This window comes from Panthera pardus, unplaced genomic scaffold (genome assembly GCF_024362965.1).
Source record: "Panthera pardus isolate Hobbes unplaced genomic scaffold, ASM2436296v1 HiC_scaffold_2, whole genome shotgun sequence".
Taxonomy (NCBI): Eukaryota; Metazoa; Chordata; class Mammalia; order Carnivora; family Felidae; genus Panthera; species Panthera pardus.
In genome coordinates this window covers 96,819,354-96,832,971 of record NW_026526765.1, presented here as the reverse complement: position 1 = coordinate 96,832,971, position 13,618 = coordinate 96,819,354, and the positions used below count along the sequence as shown (strand labels likewise).

The window sequence follows — 13,618 nt, the reverse complement described above, 5'->3', positions numbered from 1 at the left end:
TAGCATTTCTACTTTATAGATGAGGAAACTGTAGCATAAAGGTAGTATCTTCCAAAAAGTAGAACACTATATACCTCATAGGACACCATAAAATAAATTGTTCTCAAAGCTATATAATCAAGGTACCTCCAAGGCCTCATTTCTGTGCTCAATATCCCCAAAACACACTATCCAAGTGAAAGAAAAAGAAGAGAAATAGTAAAAGTATAGACTTAGTCTAGCTGCAGATTCAAGGAGTATGAATTTTCAGCACTAACAAACTGACATGCTAAATTAAGGTAAAGCACCCACCATCTGCCTTCATTACTCATAATCTAGACCAGAAGCCACAACACTTGGTATAAGGAAGAATTCTATAATTACAGAGTTGCCCATTATCTGAAAATTGGTATACTTGTAATTGCATGGTATATTCCAAATTACTCAGAAAGGAATAGTAAAAAATAGTTATGGTGGCCTCAAGGTGGAGAATATTCCAACAGATAAATTAAAACAATCCTATCGTCTATTATAGCCAGCAAAAGGCATTAAATATGGAAAAAATAAGCCATATACACAAAATACATGGACATAAAACTATCAAGAATGTGAGTAAAATCTGAATTTTTCAAGAGTCTTAGCTCATCGCAATACTTTTAACTTTTATACTGATGTCCTACAGGAAAATATTTTCAATTATTAAGAGACTTAATCTGATCACTGAAAGTGTATGACAAAGAAACAAATTGAAATGCTAACCTGGGATACCTCTGTAGCTTTTTTGTTTTGCTTTAATTTTTAAAAAAATATTTGTTTATTTATTTGAGAGACAGTGAGACAGAGTATCTCAAGCAGGCTCCGCACTGTCAGCACAGAGCTCAAAACCGGGCTTAAACTCACAACTATGAGATCAAGACATGAACGTTTAACTGACTGAGCCACCCAGGTGCCCCTACCTCTGTGGCTTTTTAATGCGGTCCTAAAACCCTGCTTCTAAAAAACAAAAAACAAAAAACAAAAACAAAACAAAAAAAACCCTACTTCTAATACTATGTAGGTACTAAAGTCTACAGTTTTTTAACTTTTACAAAACTTCGTAAGAATAATGCACTTTAATTCTACCCACTCGATGTTCATTGATTTCTTGTGTGCTCATTTTTTAAAACACTTATTTCTTATTCTGGGTTGTACTTACTGTCAATTTCTAAAGCTCCTTTATTTTAAATAACATCTTAAACTTTAAAATATATAAATATGAAATGAATAATTTAACATAAGTAATTTAATGTAAGTAGGAAATGGGAGGACATCAAACTCACTATGTGATAAATTTTTATATCAGGCCAGAGTAATAAACATAAAAATCTCAAAGATTTTATGTGAATTTTTGGAAAATAGAAATCTTAGATTATATACTATAAATAGATACGTTTTAAACATAAATTCACATTTAAAATAGGTTTAACCACATGCAAGAATATTTGCAATAAGGCAAGACAAAAACTAGCCAATTTTTAAACATGCTTATTCTTTTTTTATTTTTTAAATATGCTTATTCTATAATAATAAATCTCTGGATGGGAGAAGGCAATTATCTACTTGAATGAATTTATTTTTATCCTTGGCTACTCAGGTGACTTCTTAAAGAAATTCAAGTTAATAGAAAAAATAAATGAGGAAAATATTAGGTTAAAAAACAGAATTCAATAAAAGGCAAAGTTTTGCCCACATATTCAACATATGGAATAATACAATATATACTTCTAAAAAACTACTACATTTGAAGCCTAGGATCAACATGATCCATTTATAGGAAAGGAGTAATAATTAAAGATCAGAAAGATATGTATAAGGTCTGAAATTAATATTCATAATTACATTTTCCAATTTATACTTTTTTAAAGATTTTATTTGTAAGTAATCTCCACACCTAACATAGGGCTCGAACTCACAACCCTGAGATCAAGAGTCACATGCTCTACTGACTGAGCCAACAAGGCACCCCTCAATTTATACTTTCACTTTTTACTGCTAAGCAGATAAGTTTCAGTGTTATAAATGTGAATCAGAAAGCATTATCATTCTATTACATAAGTCATTCCTACATTTGTTTTTAAATACATGGCTACTGTATTTTTTATTAACTAAAGAACGTATATCCTTGAATTAAACCTTTAAAAGTATTCTATTACCCCTAACACCTATTTTTAAAAAGCATTACTTGTCTCATTTTCTTATGTATATACATTTATATCACCTTGCTCAATACTATTTCTGTGACTTCCTTTTACTTTCCCCTTCGTGAAAGCCTCTATTGTCACCTCCTAGTTCAGAAAAAAAAAGGGCCATAACTCATAACATTGAGCTCTGTAATTACAGTGGCAAAGGATGAGGTTAAAAGTTTCTAACTCTTCTGTAGGGCTGAATTAAAAAGGAAGCAATTATCTAATAAAAAAATAATAAAATCATAGGTGTGGATGCATGAAGATGGTATTGATTTCAGTTGTCAGTGATAATGTTACATTTCTTTCTCGGTTTCTTGATTTTCAACAAGACACTTTTTTTCAGAAATACTTACTCTTAATTGGAAAAAGTCTATGAGAATACTTACTTTCAATAACAACAAATGTGCAATCTCTTTCTTACCTTAGTGACTTTTCTGGATTCAGATTCACTTTCAGATTCTGATTCTGATTCAGAATCTGAAGAACTGTCTTCTATTGAACTAGAATCAGCATTGGAAGAATCTGAAGTTTTAGATTTTTCATTTTCGTTCTCCCCATCTTCAGAATCACTATGAATAACAAATTTCAAAATATCAACTTTAAATCCTTTATATAAACAAGTTTAAGTAGTTTAAGGAAATCAAATGGCGGGGCGCCTGGGTGGCTCAGTCAGTTGAGCGTCCAACTTCGGCTCAGGTCATGATCTCATTCATGGTTTGTGGTTTCGAGCCCCGAGTGGGGCTCTGTGCTGACAGCTCGGAGCCTGAAGCCTGCTTCAGATTCTGTGTCTCCCTCTCTCTCTGCCCCTCCCTCCACTCAGGCTCTATCTCTGTCTCTCAAAAATAAATAAACATATAAATAAATAAATAATCAAATGGCAAATTGGTGCTATATGTCCATTTTGCCTATAAATCAGAACCTTTATTAGAGAAGTATATTTCACTGAGAACCAATTCTTTTTAGTATATAAAAGATAATAAAAATGGTTTTAAAATTCCAGAACATATCAATAAAATAATAATAAAGGTAGTATGATCTATAACCAAATATATCAGAATCCATTCAAAATCAATGATATTACCATGTCAAACATACCTCAAACGCAAAAGGTCATAAAACAACACTAAATGATGTAAGTAGAATATAATTAATAGTTAAATGTTTGATTTACCAAGAATATATATTAGGTGCTAATAGTAACAACTTCAAAGATACTTAGGGCTGATTTTAAAACGCTGTCTTGAAATACTAAATATCCATTAATAAATTTAAAACTCATACACATACTTTTGCTAAAATAGACTTGCATTTTATAGATTTTTTTTTCTACAAGAAAATTATTTACATATGTTCTGAAATGTGACCCATAAACATACATGAGAAAATGTTAACTAGTTCAAAAGAGATTCCTTCTAATGCACTAAGTCTTACTAAAAATGTCAAATAATCAAATATAAACTTTTAAAATACCAAATGATCAAACCTAAATGCTGATGCCACTCATTCGTTTAATAAATATTAATTGACCACCCACCATGCGTTGTAAGTACATCAGTGCTTAAGGATCACAGTGGTTAGTAAGATACAGAAGAACTCTGTGTCGCCCTTATAATGTCTACACTCCTTTGGAGGCTACAGAGAAGTAAGGCGGCAATGACAATAAAGTATGGTAAGTAATGAGTAATAATGTATGCTGTGTCATGAAAACATCTGGAGGAGAGAAGCATCTAAACAAACTTAACCGAGAGAGGGAATGCTTCCTAGAGGAAGAACACAGAAGCTGAGAAACAGGATTAAATAAAGGAAAGTCTTGAGTAGGGAGGTAATTATCCAAGGAGAAGGAGTAACATGTGAGGCAGCCCAAAGGTCTTTTCTCAAAGAGAGATAGCTGGTGGTCTTCTACATTTTCTCAAAACTGAAGGTCTAATTCTCTTTCCATGTGTGTGTATTCTTTTTAAGAATCTTTTTTTTTCAGAAACTTTATATTAGTTAGCTCATATAGATGTTCCAACATATTCTTACTGGGTGCATTATTATCCTATAATATTCAGGAAAGTTAAGAAACTTGCTCAAGGACATTGCCAAGAGTAGCAGGACTGGAATTTGAAGTCCATCTAAAGACCATGTTTTCCCCATTACACCATACCAGCTCCCTTCAAATAAAAATATTTAGGAGTGTAAAACTAAAATTTAATCATAAATTGTTATGACTACTAAGAGTGGTTTTAAAGATATTTAAAGCTCCTTAGCTTTACAAAACTATCATACAGGGGTGCCTGGCTGGCTCAGTCAGTAGAGCATGTGACTGTTGAGCTCTGGGTCCTAAGTTCAAGCTCCATGTTGGGTGTAAAGATTACTTAAAAATAAAATCTTTTTAATAAAAATCATTATACACTTAACACAAGCAAGTTTAAAAAAAAATTCTAAAAGACAGGCCGAAAAACATGGGGGGGAGAGAGAGTGCTAAAAGAAGGGAAGAATCGATATTTCCTAGAATTGATTTTTGCAGAGGAAATACGATTGCAGTTTATTAAAAATGAAGTCATGGCAACATCTCAGAGCACATGTAATTATGTTCGATGGCTAAAAAATATGTTGTTTTTTCCCCATAGCAAAAAATGGCAATCTATTATCCCCAACTCAATGGTTACAACATATACTTAAAAATATAAGGTTTTTAATGTATTTGAGATTCCCTTTAGTGTAATAAACAATTCTTTTAAATTAGAACATAAAGAGAAAACTCCATTTCTGGAGGAAAAAACACATAATGCAACTAATACAAGATTAAAATTTTCTAGCATATTGACTTTTGCTATCTGAAAAGATATTGAGTGCAATGAACAAAATTTTCCTTCCTAGAAATAAGATACTTTTTATAAAGTATGTAATCATAGATATTCTGATATTAAACCAGAAGTACAAAATTTCTCTCAAAGAAAACGCTATTACAAACCAAGTAAATCCTTTGCTGCAACAAGTGAATGATTCTGCATATATTTAACTTACAGCTTTTAAGATAAGATTTTAAAGGTAAAAGTGTTATTTTGTTATGCAGCACTCAATTTTGATGGGTAATTACTGTTTACCTTACTGCTTAGAGTTTCAGATGTTAATCTAATGAAAAGAATTTACTGGTAACTAGCTTTTTAACTTTGCAATGATGAAAAGCCTGTATTAATTTAACCTACAGATTTCATTTGTTCTGAACAGGAAAAACAATATAAATCACTTTTAAAATCATTAAATCCTGACTTAAATTAATAAAGTCATAATTAGGGCATTATGCTGTGTTTGTTATGGAAGTGGCAGGGCGAGCTGCTTTAATTACTGTCTGTAATAAAAGGAGCAGAGAGCGTACTGCGCCCCAATCAGTGCTGTCAGCCACGACTGAGCTGGGCTGCAAGCTCATCAAGTGAACGGGCAGCAGGCTCCCAGGGAAAGGGCCATCATGTCTGCAGAGGCCACTCGCTGACAGCAGTGGGGAAAACAGACTCATACAATCCAAGGTATTAGCCCCAATTATTCAAAATTTTAATGACACTTTAATACATGATAATGTTGATAATGGGAATCTTAAAAAGCACGAACACTTAAGTATCTTATGACCGTCTTCCTTCACAGCTCTTGACTCTAATATTTGGATCATAATCTTTTTACTATAACATTATTTAGAAAAATCAATTGTCTTACTTACATAATGGCAAAGTGTTGAAGGATTTAATTTTAGCCCTCAGCAAAATTGCTACAAAAGGTAATTAAGTGTTTCATACCTACTTCTTGATCACTTAACTCAGCCTTCCAAGGTTATACCAATTTTCAAAATGTAACCCCAAGATTTGTTCAAGTTCAAAATGAAAACTAAGCATAATAAGTAGTAGAATAATTATGTGAACCAGTATTCTAATTAATTCTACAAGATTCAGTACCTGCTTGGGGAAAAAATGCACACACTTATTTTCTCACTCACTTTATGAATTAAAGGGAAATGTTATACTGGGAGAAAATATCACAGAATGGTTTCTGAAGGAAACTCTGACAAAATATTACCGTTTCCGTTTGCTTTTGGAGTTCCTCTTGGCTGTTCTTTTGTTTCCTACTTCTGATGCACTTTCACTGTCACTCTTATGCTCACTGGAAGAGTCCTCACTGCTGTCATCACTACTGTCTCCCTCCTCTTCTTGTTCTCCACTTGCACTTCCAGATTCACTGTCTGAAAAAATATAGGCAGATACTCCTTGATTTACAGCCATTTGGTTATACATAAGGACCCAAGTAACTGTCAGTATTCATCACAAATGAAACCAGATGTTGAATTTTAGTTTACTGGACCCCACTTGTTCAATACTCTATTCCCACACTCCTGTCATTCAGACCCCCACATTCCTATGGCAGGGTGAGTGTGGGGAGCTCCTAAAGACAGAGAAGGCATTCTGAGAGTGGGTACGGAAAAGGAAAGAAAAGAAGAATCAAGTAAACCAAATGTGAGAGAATCTTGCTTCTCAAATCCCTAAGTATCTAGTTACGGCAGAAACTTTTTTTTTTTTTTAAAGAATGACATAAGCATAATTCATTCCTCTACCAATGAGAAATTTTATTTAGAGAAGAAGGCAAGAGCTGAATAGTCTCAGGAATAATTTTGAGAGGGGAATGAGCCATTCAAATCATCTGTAAGAATTTCTCAATTCAGAGGCAGTAGGCAAAATTACTAATTAAAAAAGTTACTACTTATTTTAGCTAGAATAAGCACTTTCCATAGGTCAAACAGATGATAAAATGACATTGTAGAGGTAAACACTGCAATGTTTTATGTATAAATTGTGTTATACTAGGACTCCTCACAGAAGTGATATGTATAGTGTATTTATGTGTATTTGAAACATGAAGTATCATTTTTACTATCTGAAATGATTATAGGTGCAAAGCTATAGCCCAGATAAGAGGACAACTGTTGTCTTATTATCTATCTGATGAAGTGCCCTTAGGCAGGAACATATTATAATAAGTAAATAATATCTAATTTATGAGGATTGATTTATGTATCACACAGTGAAAAGCTAAGATTACCTGTATTTTTTTGGAGTAGCAGACGGTGGTTACAGGCATGGGCTTTCAAATTGGAATGTCTGGGTTCAAATCCTAGCTCTGCCACTTACAACTTAAAAGACTGAGAAAGTTACTCAATCTTTCTGGGTCTTAGTTTCCTTTCCAGCAATGATGATAATAACCCTAGCCACTTTACAGAGCTGTTGTGAAGATTAAATGATTTAAAACCTATAAAGGTGATGAAGACACAACGACACCTGCCACACAGTAAGGCACTCATTATCATCAGCTTCTACAAAGGGCAAAATTTATTTTACCCAAATTTTACAAAACTGCCGAATAGCATATTTTAAATTTGTTGTGATATCAAAGGTATGCACATGTATATATTAACTCAGATAAATGACTTATCCCATAAATAATGAGAAGAAATTACAGCATCTAAGTGACTCTCTCATGTTAATTACATGGGAGTTCAACATGAATCTGGGTCTAGTTCACTTTAGGCACCATTATTTAAATATCCAAGTTAGTAAAATCCTTAAGGAAATTTGTTTATCCTCTAGAAGACTTCCTCATTGAGAAAATAATGTCATAATTTCTAATGAGAAAAGTTACTGTATTCCTCCAGTAGCTAGCACAAAATTGCTGCCACATGGCTCACATCAACCCATGAAGGTCTCAATGGAATATTTCAAATACGTATTTTAACTCTCTCCCTATTGCAAAATAAATAAATAAGCATAAAAAAAAAATGCCTGGGTAGCTCAGGCAGTTGAGCATCCAACTCCTGATTTTGGCTCAGGTCATGACTGCATGGTTGGTGAGATCAAGCCCCACATCGGGATCTATGCTGACAGCAGGGAGCCTGCTTGGGATTCTCTCTCTCCTTCTTTGCCCTTCCCCCACTTACGCATGTGCATACTCTCTCTCTCTCATGAAAGTATTAAGTAAACATTTTTAAAAAGTCTTTTTTTTTTTAAGTTAGCCTATTAACAGGCATGAGCTTATGAATAAAGGGGGTGTAGGCAAATATGTATATGGTACACTTGTAACTATTCAAACAGATCTTTCTCAATAGTCAACATCATTCCTGAAATCTATTTTTTAGCATTCACAATCTAGATTGAAATATTTTCTCCATTTTCAGCTTGATATGAGGCATTACAGGTTAATTTATCAGATACAGAAAATAAAGATTTTGATAGGGGGAACAGACGAAAAAGAATGAATTACCTTAGAGTAAGGTGATGGATGACCAAGTAATAATGAAAAGCTCTTGGTTCTGCCAAGGAAAAAAGGTTTTAGAAGAAAAGGGTGTCATTTGATCTTGGCTCAGATGTCTCCCAGGTAAATTGTTTTTAATATTTAAGACAGAGAGAGAGAGAGCCAGCACATGTGCACACACAAGCAGGGGAGGCAAAGAGAGAAAGGGGGAGAGAGAATCCAAAGCAGGCTCTGCCCTGTGAACACGGAGCCTGATGCAGGGCTCAAACCCCACGGACTGTGAGATCATGACCCGAGCCGAAATCCAGGGTCAGATGCTTAACTGACTGAGCCACCCAGGTGTGCCTCTTAGGTAAATTGTTAAAAAGAGTGGTAAAAGTAACTCCAATAGGTTTCTTAAAAAACTAAAAATAGAACTACCCTATGACCCAGCAATTGCACTACTAGGCATGCATCCAAGGGATACAGGTGTGCTGTTTCAAAGGGACACATGTACCCCCGCGTTTATAGCAGCACTATCAATAATAGCCAAAGTATGGAAAGAGCCCAAATGTCCATCGATGGATGAATGGATAAAAAAGATGTGGTATACACACACACACACACACACACACACACACACACACACACACACACACACACACAATGGAGTAGTACTCGGCAATCAAAAAGAATGAAATCTTGCCATTTGCAACTACGTGGATGAAACTGGAGGGTATTATGTGAAGTGAAATTAGAGAAAGACAAACATCGTATGACTTCATTCATAGGAGGACTTTAAGAGACAAAACAGATGAACATAAGGGAAGGGAAACAAAAAGAATATAAAAACAGGGAGGGGGACAAAAGAGAAGAGACTCGTAAATATGGAGAACAAACTGAGGGTTGCTGGAGGTGTTGTGGGCTAATCCTGAAATCATTGCTTCACTATATACTAACTAATTTGGATGTAAATTTTAAAAAATTAAAAAATAAAGTTAAATTACAAAGTTAAAAAAAAAAGTAACTCCAATACATTTTTCATTGTGTCAATTGCTCACAGAATTTTAGTGCTGAAGGGACTTGAAAGTATCCACCTCTATTTCTTCATTTATCAGACACGGAGAAAGGTAAGTACCTTACTCAGTTGGCAAAGCTAAAATGCAGTACTTCTAAATCCTTCCTACTCGATAGTCTTTTCATCGTATATTGTTATCCTAGTCATTTTAGCTCTTTGACTCTTTATAATACACAGAGATTTATTAATTTTAACTTCACTCTATACAGGGCCATGTAGAAATAAAAGAGTATAATATGGATGAAGAACATATTGTGCAATGTTTAAAATAAACTTTACATTTCTACAAAAGAAAGTTACTTTTAAAGGCCCCACTAAAGGCTTATCAAATATAATGTTTTCCAGTATGCTATGAATATAACAGGCAGTTCAGGTTAGAATGCAGAAAAGCATGAGTTTCTGTTTCAACTCTATCATTTACTAGCTGGGTGTTCAAGAGGCAAAGTCAAATGAGAAAGGATGAGAAATTACTTTTAAAACAAAACAACGCATTATTGTACAAACTTTGTTTAAGCCCACTTGGTGAATATTATGTACTACGCCTTATGTTTTGTTGGAGGCACAGTATATCAGCTTTAGTGAACGAAGTTTTTCAATAAATCATAAACCCCACCACTGTCACTGCTGCTATCAGAAGAGTCCTCTTCCTCCTCCGATTCAGAATAAAATTTCTTAGCAGGATTCTCTTTCTTTGCTTTTCCTGCTGGAGTCCATTCTTTGGCCTGTTTTTCAAAAAAGGAAAATTGTAAATATAAATGAATTCTCATTAAGGGATTCAGTCTGCTGGCAAACAAGCATTCAGGATCCACTGTGAACCCAAAAGAAAGTTGCCGGTCCCAACAGAGAAGGCAACTATTAGAAGAGCTGACATTAAGGCTGATTCCACTTTATTCCTAAATAGAGGAAACCAAACCTCACTCAGATTACATTCTGTTAAATCAACAACTTTATTTTACATAAAAGACTTTTGTATTTGTTGGTCTGCAAGAGATGTGAACTAAAGTAATATACTCTAGAAGATGTGAGGCATTTAGAGGCGGGCACAATAACAGCATGAAGAAACGAAAGATCAGAGCTTAATACTGAAGTTAAAAAAAAACCAAAAAACCACCCAAAAACAGTACAGGCAAATCAACAAGCCTAACCATCTCAGCAGCCTAAACCCTCAGGTAATATTTGATTTCTCTTTCTCTTTCATATCCTAAATATCTAATCCACGAAAAAGCTTTTAGCTACCTTGGTCAGAGCCATCTTCTCTCAGATTACTGCAACTGCTTATTTTGCTTCTATCATACCCCCCATTCCCCAACTCCAAATTTGCTTAACACAGCAGCTAAAATGACTGAATAAAAGCCTGAGTCTAATCAAGCCTATCTGGGGTTTGAAAGCTTGCCACAGCTCTCCATTTCACTCAGAAAAAGCTAGCCCTTACAAAAACCTGCTTGCCTTAGATGACCAACCCCCCCCCCCCCCCCTTGCCTTTCTGACCTCCTTCTGCTGCTTTCTGGCCCACTTTGCACCAGCCACCACTCACACACCTCAGGTATGCTCCCCTGAAGGGCCTTTCCCCAGCTGACTGCACTTCCAATGCTCTCCCCCAGATAACTGCACGTCTCACTCCCTCCCTCACTTCCTTCAAGTCTTTGCACAAAAGTCACCTCAGAGAGGACTACTCTATTTAAAATTCCAACCTCTCATACCTGGCACTTCTGTACTTTGCTGTATTCTTTTTTATTTTATTTTATTTTATTTTATTTTATTTTATTTTAGTCACAGCACTTATCAGTTTCCAACATACCATAAATACAATTTACATATTTATTTTTATTGTCAGTGTGTCACTGCTAGAACATCAGCTTCTGGAGAGCAGGGGTATTTGAATACTTTGTACACTGACAGATCTCTAAAGTGTCTGGCACAATAATGATTAGTTGTGTGAATAACTCCTCAAAGACTTTAATGCACTGAATTAAGTAAAATAAATTATTTTCATAATTGTGACTTTGATTTATCAAGAAAAAATTAAATCCTGTTTCATATATTCTGTTATAGGGCAGACAAATCTCTATTTTTTAAGAAGTCAAAAATGGTTACCACTCATTTATTTATCAAAAAATTTTTTTCCTTTTTAATTTTTTTAAGGTTTATTTATTTTTGAGAGAGACGGAGTGCCAATGGGGGAGGGGCAGAGAAAGAGGAGACACAGAATCCAAAGCAGGCTCCCGGCTCCGAGTTGTCAACACAGAGCCTGACATGGGGCTCAAACCTACAAACCATGAGATCATGACCTGAGTTGAAGTCGGATGTTTAACCGACTGAGCCACCCAGGCTCTTATCAAAATTTCAATTGAGTTCCTATTATGTGCCAGCTGGCTAGAGTGTATATTTTGTTGTAAAGGAATTTATAGCATGACAGAGGTTTAAGAATGGTTCTCAACACTGGATGCATGTAAGAGTCAACTGGAATATTTTGTAAAATACTAACACACACAAAAAATATACTAATTCTGAAAAAGCTAATGCCTGGGATTTACCTCCTAAGATTCTGATTTAAATGGTCTGCAGCAAGTCTCACATAGGTTTGTTTTTAAAGATTTCCATATGATTATAATATGCAGCCAGGGTTGTAAACCACTGATCTAGAGGACTTTAGGGCTTAAGGTATGTTGCTCAAAAAGATAAGCTTCAATAACCTGGAAAATTACTATATGGACAATAATAGAAAAATGAGTAAAAATTACTTGAATATATTTGAATATGATACATAAGGTCAGCAGTACTGCTTTCTTTTCATATATATTTAAAATGCTGTCTTCCAAATATGAATAAAGATGCTGTTCTATAAACAAAGTTCTATATTTAATAAACAATTCAGTTCATATTTTTTCTTAAATCCTTAAAACAAACATATTTTTTCTGAAGCCTGGTAAAAAATGGCCGGATCAATTTCTGGGGAAAAAAAAAATATTTAATCTAGATGGCTGTCAGGGTAAGACCAAATTAACAAATAAGGAAAATTAGGGTTCTATGCTCAAAAAGGCAAATTATCTTGACATGGCCATGAACTCTTTATTCATGGAGTTTTAGGTTTTAAACAATAAAAATATTTTAACTTTTTTATAGTCTTTTATTACCATGATAATTAAATCATTCTAAGCAACAGAAATAATGGAGAAAGAGAAGAGGAAGAGAATAATGAAGGACTAATTAGAAAGATCCTAGGAGGGATAAAATATCAAAAGTAGATGTGTTTACAAAGTAAAATACCTTTGATATGAAAAAGATGGTCTGTCCCTAAGGGGGTGAGATTTTCTAGAACTGAGCAAAAAAATTTGGAAGGATCTTCAAAACTTATTGGTATCATAATATAAATATACATTATATCCAATATCCTGGAAAACGTAGGGTGCAATTCTAAGTCATTTCTGGTGTCAATATAACTAGTTTCCATATCAGATTACCTAAACCTAGGCATTTTTCTTAACTAAGGTTATATTTCATAATAATGAAATGTGATCCTATAAGATCACGGTATTGTAAAACTAGGATAACACAGTGTATTATGTGCATGAAATGCATTGATGTGACTTTGGAGGAGGGGTGGTAGGGTGAGAGGTAAGAAAGACTATAAGGAACACTACTTTCTGCACTGTTGCAGCTGCACTGGATAATAAAACTAGGTATATTAATTTTATACTTAATTGTATCTCTTATAGTATAATTTTAAGCCAACATGTCCAGAGACCAGTAGATTAAAAGTTTTCTGCATGGTATCAATGGATAGTGACAGTTTTCTTCAACTAGGTTCCATCACTTTTAATTATTCTCCACAATAAGTTATCAGTTATTAATTTCTAGGATGCAATCAGCAAAAAGGAAAAGAAATCAACCTGTCTCTGTTGAACTGGGCAGATGAAATGAACATGAGAAGACAGGTTAAGTACCGTCCCTATAAGGCAGTTAAAACTTAGAAGAGCACAAGACAATGGAAAAAGCCAGCCAAACAACCAATCCATCAGCCAACATAAGGATACCACTGAAACCAAATTAAACTGTGTAGCATTGCTATCAATTTCTGGGAAGA

The 13,618-nt window shown here is 34.3% G+C and overlaps 1 protein-coding gene across 3 annotated transcripts in view; it reads right to left on the bottom strand.

The window, feature by feature from the left end:
- Window positions 1-13,618, bottom strand: part of AP3B1 (adaptor related protein complex 3 subunit beta 1) — a 262,084-nt gene that overhangs the window by 87,084 nt on the left and 161,382 nt on the right. For all 3 annotated transcript variants that reach the window (XM_053907254.1, XM_019462933.2, XM_053907253.1), the window contains 3 exons: window positions 10,148-10,256; window positions 6,255-6,417; window positions 2,626-2,773 (listed from right to left, as the gene is read on the bottom strand). In XM_053907254.1, the coding sequence (XP_053763229.1) occupies window positions 2,626-2,773; window positions 6,255-6,417; window positions 10,148-10,256 (420 nt within the window). The remainder of the gene's footprint in view (window positions 1-2,625; window positions 2,774-6,254; window positions 6,418-10,147; window positions 10,257-13,618) is intronic.